General features: G+C 42.4%; 3 protein-coding genes across 15 annotated transcripts in view; all 3 read left to right on the top strand.

The window, feature by feature from the left end:
• Positions 1-1,999: 1,999 nt before the first annotated feature.
• On the top strand, positions 2,000-10,373 carry RPP14 (ribonuclease P/MRP subunit p14). 7 transcript variants are annotated; one of them, XM_042979273.1, is made up of 6 exons: positions 2,000-2,127; positions 5,522-5,619; positions 5,712-5,796; positions 9,119-9,195; positions 9,754-9,832; positions 10,289-10,373. In XM_042979273.1, the coding sequence occupies exons 2-6, from the start codon at positions 5,522-5,524 to the stop codon at positions 10,343-10,345; spliced, it is 396 nt and encodes a 131-aa protein (XP_042835207.1). In that variant the 5' UTR covers positions 2,000-2,127; the 3' UTR covers positions 10,346-10,373. The 7 variants fall into 7 exon arrangements, with proteins under 7 accessions (XP_042835207.1, XP_042835208.1, XP_007084457.1 ...); XM_042979274.1 differs by lacking the exon at positions 2,000-2,127 and adding an exon at positions 2,135-2,283; XM_007084395.3 differs by lacking the exon at positions 2,000-2,127 and adding an exon at positions 2,291-2,435.
• Positions 10,374-10,464: 91 nt separating this feature from the next.
• Positions 10,465-11,977, top strand: HTD2 (hydroxyacyl-thioester dehydratase type 2). Its single transcript, XM_007084394.3, has one exon. The coding sequence runs from the start codon at positions 10,466-10,468 to the stop codon at positions 10,970-10,972; it is 507 nt and encodes a 168-aa protein (XP_007084456.1). The 5' UTR covers position 10,465; the 3' UTR covers positions 10,973-11,977.
• Positions 11,978-17,889: 5,912 nt separating this feature from the next.
• PXK (PX domain containing serine/threonine kinase like) overlaps positions 17,890-24,576 on the top strand; it is an 81,851-nt gene continuing 75,164 nt past the window's right edge. For 6 of the 7 annotated variants that reach the window (XM_042979283.1, XM_042979277.1, XM_042979284.1 and 3 more), the window contains exon 1: positions 20,100-20,303. In XM_042979283.1, the coding sequence (XP_042835217.1) occupies positions 20,202-20,303 (102 nt within the window). In that variant the 5' untranslated portion in view covers positions 20,100-20,201. Of the gene's footprint in view, positions 17,907-20,099; positions 20,304-24,576 lie in introns of those variants that run through there. The other variant, XM_042979282.1, reaches the window with a different exon arrangement.

Below are 24,576 nucleotides of genomic sequence, written 5' to 3' on the forward strand. Positions count from 1 at the left end.
TTTGAACTCACAAAACTGTGAAATGACCTGAGTGAAACCGAGTCAGACGCTTAATGGACTGAGCCACCCAGGCACCCCACTTTGTCCTACCTTCTTCATCTGCTGACATGAGTGGATATGATTCCCATGAGGCTGATGGAGATTTGTGGCTGTGATCCTACTTGGGCCTCTCTCTTGACTTCTCTTCCTAAAGTTATGAAAGTTTTAGTAAAAGCCACTCTTGGCAGCAGTTTACAAGGCAGGAAGGGGAGCTGAAGAACACAGCAGAAGAGGGGAAGTATGGACTCAGCTCTTTCTCAGCTGCCATCACTTCCAGGAACATAAAATACTCTCAGATCCCCAACAACTTTGCTCTGACGTGTCAGAAACAGAGTGTCCAGAATGGCCATCTTGAGCCAACTGACACCACCAGTGCAATGCTAGGCAACTTTTATAAAGACCGAGACAGGCTTGTGTGTTATGATTAGGAGTGATGTTCAGATATATTGTTACAAAGGGAAAGCCCCCCTACTGTATCTCTGGAAGGACACTTCAGAAACTCATACCAGGGGCACCTGGGTGGCTCGGTCGGTTAAGGCCAACTCTTGATTTCAGTTCAGGTCATGATCTTGTGGTTCATGAGTTCGAGCCCCGAATCAGGATCTGCACTGACAGTACAGACCCTGCTTGGGATTCTCTCTGCCCCCCCCCCCAATCTTGTGCACGGGCACTCTCTCTCTCTCTCTCAAAATAAATAAACTTTATAAGAGAAAGAAAAAGAAAGAAAGAAAGAAAGAAAAAGAAAGAAAGAGAAAAAGAAAGAAAAGAAAGAAAGGAAAGAAAGAAAGAAAGAAAGAAAGAAAAAAAAAGAAAACACCACTGGCTGTGGGGTCTGTGTTGATTTCCTCTATCTCTCCCCCCATCTGGAACAAGTTCTATCTCCTCTGAGGGGAGAAGGAAGGGAAGCAGAAGCTGCAGGACTGCAGAACACGACAATAGCCAAAGACTGAAGTTTCAGGAAATAGCAGACAGTGGAATTTTTAGAAAAGACATTAAGAGAGAAGGTCTCAACTGACTCAGGCTCAGTTTTGGCTGTGCAGGGCAACCCTTTGCCCCCAAAGGAAGTAGAATTAGCACACCCATCTATGAATTACTGCATTCACTAAACATACGTTGAGTGTCAGGCAGGGGAATGCTGTGGTGAGCCAACACAAACAATACCATCCCCATCCTCATGGGGCTCATACTCAAGTTATGGCAGCCCCAGCCCCTCTCCCCCACGCACTCCTGACTCATAACACACAACTGGTGGTGGCACGGTGCAGTATGGAGAGCACCATCTGGAGTCAGACCGTCTGCTCACTAGTTATAAACATGTGATCTTGGGCAAGTAACAGCCTCTTGTGCTGCAGTCTCTACCCCTTTAAAATGGGGATGATCATAATAGCTACTTTGGGATTGTGTGAGAGTTCCCCGAAATAACATCTGAAAAGTTTTTTTTCATAGCACCTGGCCCAAAGAAAATACTTGATAATTATCTATTATTATTATTATTAATTATTAAATATAAACACTATTTGTTTTACGGGTACGGGGCCAAAAGTACTTGCTGGGCTCAGCAAGTACTTATTGAATAAATGCACAGATGAAACCTGGCTTAAATTTGAAGACAGGACCATCTGGACCAACTCAGATAGATACACTACTGTATGCTGGGAGCCACAAGGGACATTGAGAGCGTCCTTGGAGTGCTTGACAGATGCTCAGCAGAAGAGCTGCTATATATAAAGTTGAATGAATGAACGCATGCATAAATGAATGACTATGAAGCGAGCTCCCGGACCGAATAAACACATCCGGAGTCCCAACCCCATTCAGACATTCGCTCATAGAGCATTCTCTGGAGTGAGCACCAGGGGGCACTGAGCTCGGCCAGTCTCAGCTACCGATCACGATTTATCCCTAGGTTCTTAGGAGAACTCCACGCGGTGACGTCATATCCGCGCCTAGACGTCACGCTTCCGGAGGGCGAAACAGGAGCCAAACGTAAACATCCCCGGAGTTTCCCGGGCCCAGGGTGTGGCCTCTGCGGGAGAGCTCCGAGCTTTGGCAGAGTCTTGCAAGGAACGGGATTCAGGAAGGCGCCAGGTTAGTCCGACCGAGAGCAGAAAAGTAGAAGACCATAGCAGAGCGGTTGTTCGCCGGGATCGGACTCAGTCGGCCACGCTGTTGACGCTAGGACGTGTGCGCCAGGCGCGCGTGCGCAAGACGGGAGTTGCGGCGGGCGGCGCATGGCATTCTGAAGTACCTATCTGCTGGGGTTTGGGACATTGTGCGGCTGGGGAGGTTCCGCCGCGCACCTCCCTGGGGGTTTGTGCTGCGGGGTCTCGGTAGGGGATGGTGGCTGCGAGGAGCGAGCGGGACCATGTGTGCAGAGCGCATGCGCCCGGCGCCAGGTGGGCGTTAAATAAGTGGCGGATGGTGGTCGAAGAAAGTTGAAAACAACCGAAGTGCCCAACAGTGCATGATTGAGCTTTTTTTTTTTTTCTTTAATGACTGATTTGGCCCCAGCCTTAAGTATTTAATGTGTACTGTGTGTGCAGTTTTTGATTCTTGAGAAACAGTATTGAACAAGATATTCCTGTTTCTTGCAGAGTGTACGTTATGTTGGGGTGGAGGAGGGAAGTACAAGCAGAGACTAAATGAGTTACGTAGTTGTGTTAGAGGCGTAGTAAGTTCTATGAGAAAAAACTAGAGCAGGAGCCTGGAGGGGTTGCCGTATTAGATAACCACCAGACCAAAGCGAGGGGGGAGAGTTGATCAAAGCCATGAAGGAAGCAAGGGAGCGAGCCACCTGGCTACCTGGAAAAAGAGTATTCCCAGCCTGCGTTAAAGCTAGGAGCCAGGCGCAGAGGCGGGAGAGAAATGGTGTATGAGAAAGAGCTAGGAGGCCTCTGGTGGAAGGGGTTGAGTAGGGGAGTATGGTAGGACATGAGATCAGAGCGGTTGGAGGAGGCAGGAGTACAAATAAGGTAAGGCCTTGCAGGACCGGTAGGTCCTTTAGCTTTACTCTGAGTAAAATGGGAACCGTTGCAAGGTTTTGAGCAGAGAAATGGCCGCGGCTTGAATAGCTTTTAATTGACTCATCCTGGCTCTGTAGAAACTAGATTGGGAGGTGCTGGGGCGAAGCAGGTGGAAGTAGGGACATCTGTTACTAGTAGGTCATTTGATGAGCATCCTTGCAGCCATTACAAAGTCTGGCTTCAAAGATTATGATAGCAATGGCTGTGGAAGTGCTTTCATGGTGCTGAGCCTGATGGATATGCCAGGCTGTATGAAGGGCTACCTGACATCCTCTCCTTTAATATCAGGATAACCTGCAGAGGGCAATACTGTCACTGACCCTGAAGCTCAGGCTATGTGGAGGTGACTGCTCAGTAAACACTTGTTCCTTAAGTCTTTTTTGGTAAAATATATATGACATAAAATTTATCACTTTTAAGTGTATGTTAACATTGCTGTGCAACCATTATCACGGTCCATTTCCAGAATACTCCTTAAGTCTTCATTGTTCTTGACAGCCTGAGCCCCAGGCCCCAATCTCATTCCCCTACCTCAGGCAGCCAACTCTATCAAGGCTGATAGTAACTCTTAAAAAACACCTATCATGTGTGAGACAACGAATGAAGTGATTCTTCCTGTTCTTCTAGTCAGGGAAGATTCTAATGATTGGAAAAGAATCATCAGGTAGTTATTTCTGCAGTGTTGAAACAGAAGATAGCCTTGAACATATAGGCCTAAGACATCACCATTCAGTAAGTGTTTATTGAATACATACTCGGCGCCAGACACAGTAACTATTAAGTGGGTGGTTGGATATAGCTCCTTGACCTTGACTTGTCATTTTCTCTGGGGATATCATCTAGGAGTAGTAGGAACTAAGCCTGATGCATAGGTTTTTGTAAATGCTGGTTTAGAGCTTTATGACCTTTGCTAAATCCCTTTCCTTGGTTGGACCTCAGTTTCCTGGTTCCTTTAGTGGAGAACCAGATATTAAACAGTATTAAGAGGTTGCATAACAAGGGAATCTAACTTAGAACAGGGTGTCAAGGAAGGCCTCCTTGAGGTGAAACTCCGAGAAGAGGAGGTAACCTGTAAGCTAAAATTCAAAGAATGAGTAGGGGCTATGCAGAGGGAGAGTGAGGTGGGAGTGGAGCCAAGGACAGGGATTCTCCACAGGGGGATCAGCATGTTCTGTGTTCTTGAAAGATCCAAATCTGTTAGGAATGACATCGAGGTCCATTCCAGGAGTTCCTCTTAAACCCCTTGCTGTTTAAGCTTGGTCTTTTGTGGGTTTGCGAAATAGCCCTGTGCAGACATGGCTTCCAGACAGACAACAGGCAAACCCAGCATGTGATGGGACAGCAGAACTACCACCCCTCATTCTCCTGCTCATGTACTGTGTGGACTGAGAGTAAACAAGAAGAGGGCCTTCAGATCCTAGATTTTATTCCTGTATGCAATTTTTTTTTTTTTTTTTTTTAAGAGATATACTAGGGGTGCCTGGGAGGCCCAGTTGGTTAAGCGCCTGACTTCAACTTGGGTCATGATTGCACAGCTCATGAGTTAGAGCTCCGTGTCAGGCTTTATGTTGATAGCTCAGAGCCTAAAGCCTGCTTTGGATTCTGTCTCTCTGCCCCTCCCTTGCTTGCGCTTTCTCTCTCTCTGTCTCTCAAAAAATAAAAGAGAGACATCCTACTAGAGTGGTCTTGAGAGGACTCAGGAGCCATTGGAATCTGTGTGCCCTTGGGCAAGTGTTCCCTCTCTTTGCTAAGCCTCAATGTCCTCTTCCCAAAAATGGGAGTGATAATAGCTTTTACCTCGTGGGATCATTTTGAAGACTTATGACCTAAAGTATGTGAAGCGTTTAGCATAGAGCTAGGTACTAAGTGATGATAAACGTTCATTGGGATTATGTCATTAGAATTTAAGAGTACAATGGTCTGGCATATATAAAATCTGGAAACTTTGTGTCTGTCTGGGTAACTTTGGTTTGACCAGAATTAGATTAGTTACTCTACTAGGAGTTCTTTTATTATTTTTTTTAAGTTTATTTATTTTCGAGAGAGAGAGAGAGAGAGAGAGAGAGAGCAAGTGTGAGCACAAGCAGGGGAGGGGCAGATAGAGAGGGAGACATACAGTCCGAAGCAGGCTCCAGGCTCTGAGCTGTCAGCACAGAGCCCGACATGGGACTCAAACTTGTGAACTCTGAGATCATGACCTGAGCTAAGTCAGATGCTGAACTGACTGAGCCACTGAGGCACCCCACTATACTAGTAGTTCTTTTAAAAATCAAATGAGTCAGATACCTGGCTGGCTCAGTTGGTAAAGTATGTGACTCTTGATCTTGGGATTGTGAGTTCAAACCCCACATTGGGTGTAGAGCTTACTTAAAAAAATAAAGATGGGTCAGATTGTCATTAAAAAAGTGAAAAATAGCTTGTACCTTGCTAACTTCTAGCTCTCTTGACTTGATTTCTAGATGTGGTCAGTGTTGGAAAAGATGCCAGCTCCAGCCACTACATATGAAAGAATAGTTTACAAAAATCCCTCTGAGCACCACTATATGAAAGTGTGTCTGTAAGTTCAGTTTCCTAAGTTCTACTTTTGATTACTTTTTTATGAGTCTGAATAGTATGAAATACATTTTTTCCTTTTTAATGTTATTACAGAGAATTTCAAGACCATGGGGTTGGACTGAATGTTGCACAGTTCAAACAGCTGCTTATTTCAGCCTTGAAGGACCTGTTTGGGGAGGTATGAATCACTTAGTAGATTGAACACTCCTTAGATCTTTGTAAGAAATACTAAAATGGTGCTTTTCCAAATACTTTTTTAGAACTGTAAAACCATATTTGAAATTGCAGAAGTGGACTTTCAGAAATACACTTTGGGTAGGTTTGTTCTAATATGCCTTCTGTTTGATGAGGAACTTGTTAGACAAATGTTTGTTTTAGGCCAGTACTACTCATGGTATGGTCCAGATCTGCAACCTGCAGATAGTTTTTTTGCCCATTGTGAAGATTTGTGGCTCGCAGCAGAATCAGCACACCACTTCCTTTACTGAGAAAGTCTCCTTATGTGAAAAATTGAGCTGAAACCATCAGAGGAGCATGTGATTCTTAATCGTGGGGTTGTGAATTCGAGCTCCACATTGGTGTAGAGATTACTAAAAAAAAATAAAAGAACAGCTGAACTAAACAATGTGCTTAGCAATCTTGTTGATTTACATTGTGATACAGCCTCTTATTTTATCACAGACCAGCACACTGAGTAGTCCTCTTTTAGCATTCTCTTGAAAATAGTAGAATTTTGATAGAGAACAAAGGCAGATGACTCAGAAAATTACTTTCTGATTCATATGTTTTATCAAATCCATCTGGTAAGCATCTCATTAAAATTAAAAACATATACTCCACAAAAGACTCAGTTAAGGGATGAAAAGACATATTACAGACTGGGGGAACTATTTGCAACCTGCATATCTAGAATATGAAAAGAACTCTCAAAACTCAATAGTGAGAAACCAAACATTGCAATTAGAAAATGAGCAGGGGCACTTGGGTGGCTCAGTTGGTTAAGGGTCCAACTTGATTTTGGCTCAGATTGTGATCTCATGGTTTGTGGGTTCGAGCTCTGTGTCGGGTTCCATGCTGACAGTGTGGCGCCTGCTTGGGATTCTCTCTCCCTCTCTCTCTGCCCCTCCCCCCCAGTCAGGCACATGCTCACTTGCTCTCAAAATAAATAACAAAAAGAAAATGAGCAAAAGACATGAATAGACATTTCACTAAAAAAGATGTACCATTGGCAAAGAAGCACATGAATGAAAAGTTCAGCATTGTTAGCCATTAGGGAAATGCAAATTAAAAACAGGGGCACCTGGGTGGCTCAGTCGATTGAGCATCCGACTCTTGATTTTGTCTCAGGTCATGATGCCAGGGTCGTGGGATCTAGCCTCTGTCAGGCCCTGCACTGAGTATAGAGCCTACTTAGGATTCTCTTTCTTTTTCCCTCTGCCCCTCTCCCCTGCTTGCTCTCTTTCTCTCTCAAATTAAAAAAATATTTTAAAAAATACACGATGAGTGGGGTGCCTGGGTGGCTCAGTCGGTTGAGCACCCGACTTCGGCTCAGGTCATGATCTCACAGTCTGTGAGTTCGAGCCCCGTGTCAGGCTCTGTGCTGACAGCTCAGAGCCTGGAGCCTGCTTTGGATTCTGTGTCTCCCTCTCTGCCTCTCCCCCACTCATGCTCTGTCTCTCTCTCTGTCAAAAATAAACATTAAAAAAATTTTTAAAAAAATACACGATGAAATATCACTACACACCTGGCAGAACAACTGAAATTTTATAGATAGTGATAACATTAAATGCTGGCAAGGATGCAGAGAAACTGGATCACTCATGCATTGCTAGCGGGAATGTAAAATGGCACGGCCACTTTGGAACACCATTTGTAAAAGAAAAAATTAAACATGCAGCTACTGTACTACCCAGCAGTTACACACCTGGGCATTTGTCCCAGAGAAGTAAAAACTTACTAGTGTTTACACAGAACTCGTATGTGAGTGCTTATAGCAGCTTTGTTTGTAAGAGCCCAAAAGCAGAAGTTAGCCAGATGTCCTTCAGTGGGTGAGTAGTTAAATGTTCATACCATGGAATATACTCGATAATAAAAAGAAACACACTATAGATATATGCAGTAGTGTAACTGAATCTCCAGAGAATTATGTTAAGTGAAAAGCTAGTTCCAAAAAGTAACAGTCAGGTGATCCCATGTATGTAATGCTCCTGAAATAACAGTTATATAATCTGGAGAAAGATTAGTGGTTAGGGGTTGGGGGGAGGAGTGGCTGTGACTAAAAAGAGGTAGAAGGAGCAAGCCCTGTGGTGATGGTATAATTCTTTATCTTGATTGTGCTGGTGGTTGCATGAAACTACTTATGTGGTAAAATTGCGTAGAAGTACACACATAAACACGCACACACACAAATACACAAAAATGAGTGCGTATGTCACTGGTAAAATCTGAATAAACTGGTCGATACTAGATTTTTGGTTTTGATATTGTACTACTGGGGGAGGCTTTGAAGGGTGCGTAGAACCTTCCTGTAAATTTCTTTGCAACCTCCTGTGACTTTAATTTTTCAAAATAAAAAGTTCAAGGAAAAACTATTCCTTCTATATGGCAGATATAATACCTGGTTCCTGAGGATGTAGCCATGAACAGACAGGGCATCTGCCTATCGATGAATAGTCTTGATTATTTTAGTAGAAAACTCTGTTGAACAGTTACTGGCAAGAATGATGAATATTATGCGAGGAAGTATGTGGTTCCTATATGTGAAAGAGCATACCAAGCAATGGAGCTTAAGCTTGAGAATCAGGGATGAGACCTTTTATTTTTATTTTTTTATTTTTTATTTTAAAAAAATTTTTTTTTAACGTTTATTTATTTTTGAGACAGAGAGAGACAGCGCGTGAACAGGGGAGGGGCAGAGAGAGAGGGAGACAGAGAATCCGAAACAGGCTCCAGGCTCTGAGCTGTCAGCACAGAGCCCGACGCAGGGCTCGAACTCACAGACGGTGAGATCATGACCTGAGCCGAAGTCAGACACTTAACCGACCGAGCCACCCAGGCGCCCCGAGACCTTTTATTAAGTAGGCTTCGTGCCCAATGTGGGGCTTGAACTCATGACCCTGAAATTGAAAGTCTCATGCTCCACCAACTGACCCAGCTCCCAGGGATAGGACAGTTTAAACAAAGACTTGAAAGGTGAAGAGTCACTAGCAGTATGAAGAGGTACAAGAAGAACATTCCAGACAGGGAATTGTAAAGAAGCAGGACCGGTACTACACCACTACTGAATACTGTTTTTTTGGAGGAGAAAAGCAGTTGACAGGATTAGTTATTAGACTTTAAGAATGGTGATGACAGGGGCACCTGGCTGGCTCAGTTGGAGGAGCATGCGACTCCTGATCTCAGGGTTATGAGTTCAGACCCCACACTGGGCATAGAGATTACTTAAAAGAATAAAGATTAGTGATGACAGTAGTCTCCTAATAGTATTATTCCATACCTAGGTTGATGCAGCCTTACCCTTGGACATCCTGACCTACGAAGAGAAGACCTTGTCAGCCATCTTGAGGATATGTAGCAGGTACAACAGATGGTGGCATATTTGTGGTATAACAGAGCAGAGAGATGAGTGGAGAAATATAGCAAAAATGCTCTCCTCTCAGTATGAGAAGAGTTTTGTCATTGTGAACCCTGAGCAGCTTTTAGAAGTTTAAACTGGGAAGGATATGAACATTCATCCACCGAGCTTACACTATACAGAGGAAAACTCATGATTTGCTTACAATTGTAGTGTTTCCCAATTGATGGTCATGGTTGCAAACTCAGAGATGTGTATTTTAGAAACATTCCCGGGGCTCCTGGCTGGCTCAGTCTGAGGAGCATGCGACTCTTGATCTAGGGGTCATAAGTTCGAGCCCCACATTGGGTGTAAAGATTACTTAAATAAATAAAAATTTTTCTAAAAATTCCTAATTGAGGTTCATTGTATTCTCTGCCTATAACATATTGTGCTTTTACTTTTGAAGTTTTCTCATTTAAATTAGGTTTTCTGGACCTAATTTAACTGCCTGGACCGTCATGAAGGTACTAGGGAGATGTCACCGCGACAAATCTTTATGCATTCTTGATCTTTCCACAGTGGTCTTGTAAAATTGTGGAGCTCTTTGACTCTGTTGGGATCCTATAAAGGCAAGAAATGTGCTTTCAGAGTGATTCAGGTAAAGCCCATTCCTTCACATATTCCAAACCAGGTTGAGTAGGGATGAAACTGCTTTTTAATACATGTTCCATTTTTGTGCCTGCATAAATCTAGTATGGCTGACACTATTCAGCTGGGAGTGGTGGGGAGGGATAAGGACTTTGTTGCTTCTGGAAGTGTGAGACAGAGCACTTAGATTTTAGATTTTATGGGAGATGTTTGGGGATGAAACTTAGAGCTCTTGTGGAAAAGTCTTAACTTTTCATTTATTGCTTAATGCCTAGTGCCTTAAATATTGGAACACTGTTTCTGAACTTACTATCACTTATTTATATAAGGCCACCTCTAAGGATGCTCTTTAGAATGCTGCTGCATCAGCTTTGCTTACCCCATGAAATTAGGCATGTTTCCACGTGCCCCGTGTTTCAGTGCAGTCTTTTCCCAATATTTCCTTAACTTTTTCTTTCTCTTACAGGTTTCTCCATTTCTTCTTGCCTTATCTGGTAACAGTAGGGAGCTAGTGTTGGATTGAATAGTCTTCAATGTCAGAAACATTCCTCCGCTCTCAAAAGGTACTTTTTGATGCCAGAATCACATCTGAAGACTGAAGCAGTCGAAAAGCTCCGATTGCTGGACTTTGACAGTGCTGAAGATGTTCCCAGTAACTTGCAGCTATCGTCTTTGGTGGGGTGGGCTTCAGAGGAGAATCTGCCTGAGCCGGCAAGTGCCGAGTAGGTGGCACATTGAGCAGATGCATGTCCGAGTTGGAGACCATGCTGAACTCACCAGGGCCTTCACACAGAGGGACGTGGCCGCCTTCTCAGAATTAACGGGGGATGTCAATCCTTTGCATTTAAATGAAGAGTTTGCAAAACACACCAAGTTTGGAAAGACAATTGTACATGGAGTTTTGATCAATGGGCTTATTTCAGCTCTCCTGGGAACTAAAATGCCAGGGCCAGGCTGTGTTTTACTTTCACAGGAAATTAGCTTTCCAGCCCCTTTATATGTTGGAGAAGTTGTTTTAGCTTCCGCAGAAGTGAGAAAGCTAAAGCGGTTCATTGCTGTTATTGCAGTGTCGTGTTTTGTAATAGAAAGTAAAAAGACTGTTATGGAAGGCTTGGTTAAAGTTATGGTCCCAGAAACTCCCAAATCCTGAAACGTGTGTAAAGATGCACGTTCAGGTGCTAGTGGTACTGTTCGTGAGGAGCCTCTGAGGAAAATAGGTTTTGCTGCTCTTCACTGAAGGATGGCTTATAGACCCAGAAGCCTGAGTTGGGGAAGGGGAGCAGGGAGAGGGGTGTGCAAAAGTCCTCTGTCCAATCCAGTTTTATGCTTCACGCAGACTTGAGTATATTCATCATCTGTCTAGGTTTTTAAAATTGAAAAATTATTGGGAAGGTTATTTAGCTGAAGGTTCTACTTTTAGGATTTCACATCTAGTTAGATACATTTGGATAACACAAACCTGCCTGTGTCTGTGGAGAGTAAATTCCTCACTTAATTTATAACTAGCATTTAATTATTGAGGACAACAACAGAAGTCAGGTCATCTTTGAACACCTACCTTCTACCAGTCAGCATTCTTAGATCCTGTTGAGTAGTTTCCAGGTCAGAGTTTATTGTAATTTGTTCCCGTTTATACCACGATGGCACCTTGTTCCATCATCAGTGGCATTTGTCTTCCAGATGGTTTTCCTGTTATTGGAGAACGGCTTATGCACACACTTGGACTCATTTATGTAAACTCTGTCAATCTCATGTATAAAACGAGGATAAGGACACCTACCACACAGGATTGTTGGAGATGATAGATGCAAATCTCTAAGTACCAGGTCTAGCCTGTAAAGTAGCCACTGTTGTCATCCATTTTCCCCTGTCAGTGAGGTTACAGATTCTCCTCAGTTTAAAGCAAACTGGCCCACAACTAAACAGATGACAAGCTAATTTTTCAGGATGTCAATCAGTCTAAACCTGGACTAGTTTGAATGCAAAATTTGTTTTGATAATCCAGATTATTTTCTCCCTCCCTTGAAAATACTGTGGATTCTCCCCTTTATAAATAATACATGCTTATTGTAAACATATTGTAAGAAATAAAATGTATAAGGAACACTGGAGGCCAAATTCTTAAAAGAGTTGAGGGGTAGTGAAAATTAAACAGTATCAAAAAAAAAAAAATTGAGGGGTACTAAAGAGGAAATGCGCTTAATGTGTTAGTACTGAGTGATCATCCCCAATGCAGCCGACATAACATAACCTGTAGTACAGCATCCATTTCTGCTCTGTAGCTTTATAGAGCGGTTCTACAGCTAGATGCTTTGATCAGGAAGATGAGATCAAGTGTAATTGGAGGGATCAACTCACTTTTCCTGGCAAAAGGTTTTTCTCCTGGTGGATCAGTAACTAGATTTTGTTTTTACATCAAAGGTAGAAGTTAAGCAGATTACTAGAAAAAGTCATTCTGGGCACTAGAGGGCAGTGATGTGTATAAATAATATTTTTAAACTGTTAGGTGTTGTACCGTACACTAGTTGGTGATGGGTGAGATGAAAATACTAAAATCAATGTGAGAAGCAAGGATGCCATTCCCATGGGCTTCAGAATAGACAACATGTGCGGGCTCAGGTGCACCTGAAGAAGACTCATTTATAAGGTGAAAGACTACACAAGCTGAAGTTTCGATACAGCATTGAAAAACAAAATGGAAATTCTGAAACCTAGAACAATCCTGAAATTTGTATGGAACCACAAAAGACCCAGAATGTTGAAAGCCAAAGTAATGTTGAAAAAACCAAAGTGGGAGGCATCATGATTTCAGACTTTAGCCTCTACTACAAAGCTGTAATCATCAAGACAGTATGGTATTGGCACAAAAACAGACACACAGACCAATGGAATAGAATAGAGAACCCAGAATTGGACCCACAAATATATGGCCAACTAGTCTTTGGCAAAGCAAGAAAGAGTATCCAAGGGAAAAAAGACTGTCTCTTTAGCAAATGGTGCTGGGAGAACTGGACAGCAACATGCAGAATAATGAAACTAGACCACTTTCTTACACCATACACAAAAATAAACTCAAAATGGATGAAAGACCTAAATGTGAGACAGGAAACCATCAAAATCCTAGAGGAGAAACAGGCAAACTCTTTGACTCTAGCTGCAGTAATTTCTTGCTCGACATATCCAAAAGCAAGGGAATTAAAAGCAAAAACAAACTATTGGGCCCTCATCAAGATAAAAAGCTTCTGCACTGCAAAGGAAACAATCAACTAAAAGGCAACCAACAGAATGGGAAAAGACATTTGCAAATGGCATATTGGATAAAGGGTTAGTATCCAAAATATATAAAGAACTTCCCAAACTCAACACCCAAAAAACAAATAATCCAGTGAAGAAATGGGCAGAAGACATGAATAGACACTTTTCTAAAGAAGACATCCAGATGGCCAACAGACACATGAAAAGATGCTCAACATCACTCATCACAGGGAAATACAAATCAAAACTACATGGAGATACCACCTCACACCAGTCACAGTGGCTAAAATGAACAACTCAGGAAACAACAGATGCTGCTGAGGATGTGGAGAAATGGGAACCCTGCTGCACTGTTGGTGGGAATGCAGACTGGTACAGCCCTCTGGAAAACAGTGTGAAGGTTCCTCAAAAAATTAAAAATAGAACTGCCCTACGACTCCACAATAACACTACTAGGAATTTATCCAGAGAGTACAAGAGTGCTGATTCATAGGAGCACATGTACCCCAATGTTTATAGCAGTGCTTTCAACAATAGCCAAATTATGGAAAGAGCCTAAATGTCCATCAACTGATGAATGGTTAAAGATGTGGTTTATATATACAATGGAATACTATTTGGCAATGAGAAAGAATAAAATCCTGCCATTTGCAGCAATGTGGATGGAACTGGAGGGTATTATGCTAAGTGTAATAGCTAAGTGTAATAAAAAGAGAAAGACATATCAAATGTTTTCACTCATATGTGGAACTTGAGAAACTTAACAGAAGACCATGGAGGAAGGGAAGGGGGGAAAATAGTTACAGAGGAGGAGGGAGGCAAACCACAAGAGACTTAAATACAGAGAACAGAGTTGATGGGGGAGGGCGGGGGAGAGGGGAAAATGGGTGGTGGGCATTGAGGAGGGCACTTGTTGGAATGAGCACCCGGTGTTGTATGTAAGGGATGAATCACGGGAATCTACCCCCAAAACCAAGAGCACAGTGTATATACTGTATGTTAGCTAACTTTACAATAAATTATATTAAAAACATTATCAATACAAAAAAAAAAAAAAAAAAATATATATATATATATATATATATATATATATATATATGAACTTGAACAAAATACAGACTCAAAGCCAAGACTGCATCTTCCTGTAGAACTCACTCTCTGGGACTAGCAGCAGTCTTGAAGTATAGGTCCAGAAATGGAGTGTGATGTGATCATTAATACTAGTAACTACCATTTTTTCACTATTTTCTTTTTACTGTTTTTCACCAATTTTCTTTTTTCTTTTTTTTAATTTAAGATTTTATTTTATTTTTTTAAGTTTACTTATTTTGAGAGAGACAACACAAGTGGGGGAGGGACAGAGAAAGACAGGGAGAGAGAGAATCCCAAGCAGGCTTAATGCTATCAGCCGACGCAGAGCTCGAACTCAGGAAACCGCGAAATCATGACCTGAGCCCAAACCAAGTTGAACTGAGCCACCAAGGTGCCCCTTAGATTTTATTTTTAAGTGATCTCTACACCCAATGTGGGGCTCAGATTTATAGTCCTGAGAATAAAGAGTTGCATGCTCTGTCGACTGAGCCAGCCAGGCACCCCAAGGAGCCAATTTTCTACATTAACTCTAATCCTTGAAAACTTTGTGAATTAAAGTTAATGTCCCATTTTAAAGGCAAGGAAACAGACTGATGCTCTGTGACTTGCCCAAGGCTGTACAGCTAGCATGCAGTGGAGCTGGGATGCAAATAGGAACCTGCCTGGCTCCAAAGCATTTCTTTCTTCCATCTCCCTGTGGGTCTTATAATCCCATTACTGGAGCACTGTCAGTTTCTATAATAGTATCTTGTTATGTGGCATAAAGTGTTTGGAACCACCATTGTATAGAATTCTTTTTATATTCAAAATGTGCTAGATCTCATTCCCTGCTATAGTTGTAGCATTATCCTAAACACTGTTACTTAGTGGCTTCCACCCATAACCATCACCTACCGTTTTTCTCAGTTGACACTCAGTGATTGTCTTTAGAGCAGAATTACTGAAATCATTATTCTAAAGGTGAAAAGTTAAGTGTAGGCCAAGTATGGTGGGGGAAGGGGAATGTACCAGATCTGACTGGTAACTGATTTATACTGTGTAATTCAAAAGTACCTTCTCAATATGAGCACTTTGCCTTTCTTTTCTTTTTCTTTTTTCTTTTCCTTCCTTCCTTCCTTCCTTCCTTCCTTCCTTCCTTCCTTCCTTCCTTCCTTCCTTCCTTCCTTCCTTCCTTTGTGCTTGCTGGGTCCCATAGTCTTCTTTGATCTCCGTAAATCAATAAAAAGTTGGAATTGAGAAGGAGGTGAGAAGGGACTACTACTCTGTAAGTGATGACTTACTGTTTTTACTCAGAGATTTTCTCAAACCACTGATGGTTTGTAAAAGCTAGCTATAAGAGAAACTGGCTGGTTGTCTTTTTCATGTTGAGCCCTGGAGGAGATGCCAGAAAGAATGAGTCTTCTAATAAAAGCATGGGTTACCCTCATATTAGGAAATTCTCTCTTGGATAATTGAGAGGTGGCCTTGCTTGTACTAGGTCACAAGTGGAAGGAATTACAAAAGTACTAAGATAGCAGGCCAAATTGTACTAGCACTTTCCACATAGGGGCATTGTAAGACTGCAATTTATGTAATGTTTGATTGCTACAGAAAGATATACCCATCTTAAGCAATTTCAGCCTAATGTACTGGAAAATTGCTTAACAGATTTTTATATTCTATTAGAAACATTTCCATATTGGTGAGATGCCACTCATTTCTTTTTCTGAGCAGCAAATCTTGAGTAGCAATGGGAAGAAAGCCTCACCACAGCCACCATTCATCTTGTAGACCTGACCTGTGTATTCATCTAGAAGAAGAAATTGCTAAATGCACACTGGTACCTCTTAGGTAACCACAGGTTTTCATTTTGTGCTGAATTATTAGTCATTTTTCTTTTATGTTCTTAGAGTATGATTCACAGACCCAATTTACTCCCAAAGAAAATTGCTATTAAATTATATCTACTAAGTTTTTATATTAAAACTTACTCTACCAAGGGTTGACTGTCACTCTGAGCAGCTGTAGCACTCTGAATGCCTCATGTGTTGGCATAATTTATTAACCAGCTCTATCTGAGCAGAATGGGAGTGCTGTGAAATTACTCTTGGGCTGCACTTCCGTATCTCCAGGGTCCCAGATGTTTCACTTTCTTTGTTCTTGGCTTGCCTTCATTTGGATTACAAACACAGCAGACACAAGAATTCTCAACATCTTCAGAGAAATTTTGGGTTGGGGCAAAATCAACTAGAAGAAACCATTTAAGTTCAAAATCATAAGAAAACCCAAAACTAATGTTGACACTATGTAAATAGAACAGGATTAATAGGAGGCACCACAAACAGGCAATTTCTAGGTCACAATCAATTTCCAGGGTGGCTTTTAGCTGTAACAGTTCATATGACCTTCTAAACCCTGGGCAAAATTCCTCCATGATGTGATGGAAAATAGCAACACGTAAGGGAAAGAAAAATGATCCTATGTGAGTTTGATCAAATTTTGTTGTTTTTTATACAGGTCATCAATATTCAAAGAAATGCAATAATTTTGAGTTGGGAGGCAATGCTGCTTAAGAAGCACTGAGTTTTTCACAAGCTTCTATGATTTGATTGTAGAGCAGTTGCCAGGTCTAGAAGCATCCTCAGTAAAGCATCCTCATTATCTTCTGGCCAAACGTCAAGTTGCCAAACAACCTGTAGGCCATCTAAACATCTGGCAACATACAGAAATATAAATCTTTTTCTTTCCCTGCTAGCCTGAGTAGTGGTGCATGGGGCAAAAACCAAGGTACCACAGAAGTCACTAGCTTTACCTGGCCCGAGACCAGAAGCAAAGCTGATTTGATTTAGATCAGCCCTGGCCTGGGAAAGGTTTCCCCACATTCAGCCTGAGCCACTCCAAAAGCTGTCACAGGGTTTGGGGCCTGGTTTCCAGACAATAGGGACCTACTTATGTCTAGGATCCTCAGGGGACCACTGACAAGGTACTGATATGGGCAGATGAAAATGAAATTATAAAGCTCACCCTAGTATTTATTCTGAGGGGCTTACTTCAGGCAAGAATTTCCAGAGAAAGGGAAAGTCTGACTGAGAGTCTCTGGCTTCATTCCATCAAATATCTGATTTCTTGTTTCAGTTTCCTTTTCCTAGTGAGGAAAACTTAGACAAAGTTGTTATTTTACAACCTCTGCAATTCAGCTGAATATTATTTTTTTCGTGATCATACAAGTAAAATACCTTCATTAGAGACATTTTGATGTTAGTTATATATATATATAGAGAGAGATATACAAGTTATATATATAATATATAGAGAGATATATACAAGTAAAATACCTTCATTAGAGACATTTTGAAAAAAAACAGAAAAGCATAAAATGGAAGGCATCATGATCCCACTTCCCTAGAGCCCTCAGTTCATATTTTGTTCACTTGTTATTTTTCTATATAAGCATTTTTTAAAATTGGGATCATACAAAAAATACATATTTTTTTCACTTACTATCGCATCAAGATCACTTCCCAACATCATTAAAAGCTTTTGATAATCTGATTTTTAATCATTGCAAAATATTCTATTTATGATTGTACCATGATTTGTCCAATTCCTTATTGTTAGGTATTTATCCTTTCTTGATATTTATTTTCACTGATCTCTTGATTATTTCCTTAGGATACCCTCTTAAAGGTGTAATTACTGAGTGAGAACATTTTCAAAGCCCTTGATATGTATTGTCAAATTCTAGCCCCTTCCGCCAGGTAAGGTACCTATTACATGGTAAGTACTCCATAAATTATTGTTGAATGGATAAATGCCTTTCAGAAAGGTCGGACCGATTTATACTCCCACCAGCATTATTTGAGAAGAGTCTTGTCTTAGTCGGTCCACATCATGACAGGAATAATGATTAAAGCAGAATTTTGGTTTCTGTGATTCTGGCAATGAAATAATCCATTTACCTTAAAAAAAAAAAAAAGTGGAACTAAAAAGTTGACTCATCCCTAAATCATATCTGGTTGCCTTTTAATAGACTGCTGCTTTTAAACACGCTGAGACAAAAATGGAATGCAGGAAGAATTCTGATTATATTAGGACCGAATCATGAAGTTCTTTTTTCCCTTTTCACATGTTCAGTCTGTCGTGGCTACTTGCCCAACAATCTCTATAAGCTCAAGATTTGGAGAGGGTATTCTTTAGATACTGTGGAGGCCTTTGCTGTCATGTCCCATTGTGGTGGTGGTATGGTGGTGGTGGGGTTACCAAGAACTTTTAAGTTCTTGTCTGAAATATAGAAATGTAGGGGAGGCAAATTTAAGAGTTAGAAACTCCCCATTCTGTGAACTGTAGGGGAAGGAAGTTAACTAATATCGTTGAGCAAAATGTGCCAAGCCCCATCCTGTCTTACTGCATTCCACATCCCAACCTTTCCATACAGGTATTATTATCTCCATTTTGCAGATAGGGAGCTGAGGCTCAGAGAGGTTGGGTAACTTATTCAAGGTCACACAGCTGGTAAATACCAGAGCCCTAGAGATCCTGGTCATCTGGTTCCATGTCTGTCTCCACTGTCTGGGGATGCAGCCCTGGGAAAGAGCAGTGTGGGTGGGATTTCCGGATGGGGGAAGTGGGGGGAGGGCGGGGGAGTGCCAGAATTGTGGTCTAGGGTTCAGAAAGACTGTGGAGACTAATTTGGAGCTGAGAAGTTGATCTCAAAGTTCTCTGGCTCTGGGTTTGAGGTTCTTGGAGCCAGTACAGTGGCACTGAAAACCCCAAGTCTACAGAATCTTGGTTGAGGGTTCTCAGGGTTGAAGGCTGCTACAAAGCCAAAATGCAGCCAAGTAAATTTGAAGAGCTAATAGGCATTATTAAGTGATTCATGAATCATGCAGCATCTCATCTAGTAAGTAGAAAGAGGCTCTCAGGAATTGTACAAAATGGATGGTTTTTATAGGAAGGATGGTGGGGCAGGAAGGTTATTAGCAAAAGAAAGGATTATTTCAGTAAGGTGACTTTCCCTTAGAGGAAGAGCAGGGGGTCTTATGCAAATTACCTTATCTTCCTTTGGGGGGATGGATTAGGTCTGTGTGACAGATTACTTCACTGGTGCTGGCCAGAAAATTCCTGACTGACCGGGTTAAAACTACATTTCTGGGGGAGGTTGAAACTGCAGTTAGGTTGGGGGGTTAGCCCTGGGTTTGGGGATGTGGTTTAGCATAAGTGACTCCATTAGGGGCCTATGGTTTTCTTTTTGATAAGGCTTTGTGGCTGGGGACAAAGGTGGAGGTTGGAGTCCCGGACAGAGGCCCAGTTTTTAGGATCCCCAGTTCAAAGAGCTCAGGTCTGAGGGTCCTGGAGTCCAAAGGCTCCAACTGTGGGGTCCAATTCGGAGGACCCAGCTCTTAGGTTCTTGGGTCTGAAAAGCTAGGATAGGTTCAGTAAAACCTGGATTTTCTGGGTTTCTGGATCTGCAGGGCTCCGACTGAGGGGCTCACCCTGAAGGCCCCTTTTCTGGATCCTAGGATCCTTGAGCCCGGGAGGCCTGGGTGGGAGAGGTACAGCTCTAAAGATCTCAAGTCTGGCATTCCCAGCTTCTGAGGCCCTAAAGTGAGAAGCCCAACACTGCCAGGCATGGTTTGGCAATCTTTGGCCTGAGGGTTCCTGGATCGCAGGGCTCAGGACGCGGTGTCTTCGGATCTGAGGATCTCCGGAGGTGATGGCTTAGGGGTGGAATGTCCCGGGTCTGAGGCCGGTGCTAAGGATACTGGGTCCGCGAGCGGATGCGCAGAGCTTGAAAAACAGGGGTCGAGGGCAGAGGTGACTGTGGTAGGTTGGCGCTAGGACCCCGCGGGAGGCGGTGGCGAGAAGGGCGGCCGGTGTTGACAGCGGCGGCGGGGAGGCCGGCGCTAGGACCCCGCGGGCGCGGCGGGTGGCGGCGGCGCGTGGGGCGGCGCGTGTTGACAGCGGCGGCGGCGGCGGAGCCGGGCGGGCGGCGGGAGTCGGCGCCTCTGGTTCCTGCCCCTGGTGTCGAGGTGGTGGCGGACGAGCGTCCCGGGATGGCCTTCATGGAGAAGCCGCCGGCCGGCAAGGTGCTGCTGGACGACACGGTGCCGCTGACAGCAGCCATCGAGGCGAGCCAGAGCCTGCAGTCCCACACGGTGCGCGGCCCGCCGGTTGGGCGGGCGGCGCGGGGCGGCCCCGGGCCGCGAGAGGGTTTCGGGCGCGGGCCGGACAGGGTCTCCCGGGCGGGGACCGGGGCCAGGGGTTGGCGGCCCAGGCCAGGAGGGCAGTGGCGTGGCGGCGGTTCTGGGTCAGGGGCCCCGGGGCCCAGGTGAACTCTGAGGTCTGCTGGGGTCTCGGGTGGGAGATCGCAGCCCCCTGGGCCAAGCTGGACGAGGGTCTCGGCGGTGCCGCTCCGAGTTGTAGATGTTGGATTACCGGGCCCACCTTGGACTGGCGGAGTAAAGGGGTCACTCGGGACCCTCTTCCACTTCTGCCCGCCGCCAGCCTTCTCCTTGGGGCCGCTGAGTTTCTCTGGCTTCAGCTGGGGATCTGAGTGGTGAGGATGAGGATGTATGTGCCTGACCAAATGGAAGTATGACTTTAGAGCCTACTTGTTGGGATAGCAGAATATAAGTGGTTGGCGTCTGCAGCCCCAGTTTCTAGGCAGCTACTTGGCCTAAGCACCGGGAAATGGTGAGGGAGGCAGTCTGGGGTCCTGCTGAGGCAGGTGTACGAGTGTGCTGCTTCTCTCCTGTAACCTGCTCTTTAGTGGGCAGTGGTAGCATTCGTTTTAGTTTAAAATCCACTGGAGTGGCATAAAGGAGTAATAGGTCCTCATAGTAAACACTATTTCTGTTACATATACTGTCTTTTATAGGTCTTTAAAACCAGGGTTGTTTTCATTCGCCTGTACCTTTTTTTTGAAAAGCATACTGCATTATAATTTACAAGCAATAAACCTAGGAACCAGCAAGAAAACGAGCTGCTAGCCAGTGGAACTTTGGGGAATAATGGGGAGAGAGAGATTCCTTAAATTGTAATGTTTTGTCAGGTCACCAAATCAGATTCCGGCTCAGAGGCTTGTTTGTTTACCATTGCAGTGTGTTTGGGGTTCATCATCTGGAGGCTAAAGCCCCACAATAGCCTTCTGTTTCTCTTTTTGTTCAAGCTGTTCTGGTGACTTCAAAGAGATCTTTTATTCTGTTGTATTAAAGTGGGACTTTTTAAACCTCAGTTTCCTCTTCCGACAGCCATGCTTTGTAGGGTTTGGATTGTTTAAAGTGTTTATTTCCAGTTAGTGAAATGGTTGTATTTTTAAAAAGTGCGTTTTATTTTGTTGTGCATATCTTTAATCCTGTTTTACAGACTTGTGAGAAGGCACTGTATATGGCAGAATTTGTACCCTCTGTAATTTATGCTGAAGGGAGTATAGGTTAAGGGTCGAAATTTAGGGCAAGTAGTCAAGAATAAATTATGCTATTAAATTAGGTTTTTCACTTGACTCTTGGCAAGTAAATCTTACAAACTTTCAATAGGGTTAGTGTTTTATGTTTATTTTGTGCTGAAAGTAAAGAGATGCTTATATAAATGCTTACAGATCACTTCTTCCAGGAAGCATTCCATGAAGGCCACTGCCCCAAGCCCTGTGCTCCCCTCCACCTTACCCTAGATCAGTTTATTCTGTAATTACTTTTTTAGTTTTCCTCTTCTCCAGGTTATGAGAGGAGGGATACTTGCTTATTTTTGGGTCCCAGTCCCGGTATCTGATAGGATTTCGTATGTGTTTGTTGAATGAATAAATAAATGAATTGCAACATTACTTTGCCTCTTTTTTGTTTGTGTAAAATGGTAGTGGTGAAAATTGGAACAACATGGCATCTGAGGTGCTAAGTTAAGGGGTCAGTGCTTCAGCAAGGTGAAAGATGTAATAGGATTCCATTTTTATTACAGAGCTTTTCTTTAAGAAATAAAATAATTTAGAGAATGGGAGTTCCTATAATGATGACTGAACACAAAAGACAATGACTCACAGGAGACCCATAGAGGCAGATGTGGTGGAGTAAAAAAAAAACTGTAACATTGTCTTGCGTAATTTTTGACTGTTCTGTGTTCTTGTCCTTTTAGCTGTAGAATTGCAGACTGAGAAATGTTGCATCAGCCCTGAACTTTATTGAGAAAATCATATGCTGATGCAGATTTTCTGGATTATTAGCTCATTATGAGTAAGGCCCTTTAAAGCAGGAACTGTTGGAAATTATGTTGGAAAGTAGTTGTTAATGGTGGTATATGAGAGAAAAGAGCATTGTTTTCTATTGGGAAAGTTGAAGGTGGCTTTCCTGCTTGTTAGCTGAAGGGAGATGGTGTCCCAGAAGCCAGAGGGCTATCCTCTCTTTGAAATGCTGAATATCTAGGAAGTAGCTCCTTGGCTGTAGGATAGAAACATACAGAGAGTATATAGTAGATGGCCTTTGAGTTGGAAGAGGCAAGATCTTAATATGGTTTGGGGCAGATACTAGTTGGTCTGTGACACTGGTTGGGCAAGTCAGAAAAGTAAACTTTTTGATGTTTAGTTTATAGTTCTAAAGGGGGTAATAAATGCCTGTTCTGCCTGCCTTCCAAGGTTATTACAAAGATCAAATGAAATAGTCTTTATGAAGTATTTGTGCATTTCTTTTCTTCTATTTACTCCTTGGCAAAATAATATCCAAAGGATTAAACACATTAAAATGTTATTATTGTAAATCAGCTAATTTCTGTCCATAGTTCCTTTCATTTATCAAGGTTGTTTAACTTTGGGAAACAGAATTTATAGCAGAAAATTTTAGGTTGCGTATGATTTAAAATTTATGGACTTGGGGGGGGGAAATTCTGTGGATTAGAAAATAGAGATGCCAGGATGAAAGGAACACAAGGTCACCACCAGAAAGTCATATTGGAATGAGAAATTGACAGAAAGGGCACCACAGACTGGTAGATGATTCTGTTCCTGACTGTGGTTTGAATGATTTTATCTTCACTTTTATGGAGCACAATGAATTTGGCTTCAGGAAATAGACCAGGCCTCTGCTGCAAGGAAATGAAACTTACATAAAATCAGAAGGGATTGTACTTAGGGAGGATGCTTTCCGCCTGGGATGGGAGGAAAGGGAAGGATTTTCCAAACAAAAGGAATTTGAATAAAAAGCCACACAGGTGAATTATGGGAAAGTTTGCAGGGACTAAGAGAAGACAAGGGAAATGTAGAAGTTCTTGGCTATGGGAAAGGGAAAACTTTTAAAATAAATGGACTGAAAAACTGCTTACCTAGCTGAAATAGAAACCAGAGGAACCCGACAGTTTTGGAGAGGGTTGTTATCAAATATGCTGGTCAATATGCTGTAGTGTGATAGTGCGTCATCTCAGTTTTCTCCTTTTAAAATACTCTCTGTGAGGTTCATCTGAATCAGGGCCCATTTCCTCCGCAGTTGGTGCACTTTGTTCTTCAGAAACAAAAGACAATTTTAGTGATATTTGAGGCATAACAACATTTTAAAAAACCTGTGGGAAAGATAATATTACATGTTGAGCTCTTTACTGAGAATCTTTACTCTCCTTGACCCTTTGACTTTTGGAAACTATTCCTGAAGAGTTTATTTATTCAACAGTACTCATTAATACAACAAAAATGTGCTGAGTGCCTACTGCGTGCCAGGCACATGCTGGAGATCTGGTGTTCAGCTAGACAGCTTCTGCTTTCACGGAGCTTTTGTTCTATAGGATTCTGAGGTCTTCCGTTTTCCAAGGTATAGACAAGTCAGAGTCTTTACCTGTCATAACACAGATGGTTTTGAAGTTCCTTTTGTGACTTGCATTATTGAGCCTCAGCTTTTTAAGCAGTGACCTATTTTATAGTCTTTTAAACTCTATTCATACATCATCAGAATACCTATTCAAATGTGATGCCAAATTAGCAGACCTCATTGCTTTCTGAGCTTGACATTTTAAGGCAATCCAGTGCTCAGTATCAGGATCTATCTGGGCTTCCTTTTGGAATACTATTTGGATGTTTCTTTACAATTCCAAGTTATACTGAATACTTAAAAAAAAATTCCTTGAAGATACTCACAGAGGTAAATGCAGACTACATGGTAGTTAACTTGCAGCACTTTTTCATATTATAATAAGATAATAAGAGTTATTTTCTTGGAATCTAATCACTTGTCTTCTACTTGGTTATATATTTTTCACCACTTGTCTTTGAAACTTGTGATAGATGCAGTTGCAGAAGTCTGAGTTGGAACCTTTTAGATAATGGTAATTAGTTAATTTAGAGATTGTAAGTAAACTGTTCCTATTGAAGAAGTAAATTTTTTGCAGTGTGATTTAGGGGCTGGTAATACTTAATCCCCATTTATCATCTCTTTTGAGAATTATCCCCCTAGCAAGATT

The sequence above is a fragment of the Panthera tigris genome, chromosome A2 (genome assembly GCF_018350195.1).
Source record: "Panthera tigris isolate Pti1 chromosome A2, P.tigris_Pti1_mat1.1, whole genome shotgun sequence".
In the NCBI taxonomy this organism is placed as follows: domain Eukaryota; kingdom Metazoa; phylum Chordata; class Mammalia; order Carnivora; family Felidae; genus Panthera; species Panthera tigris.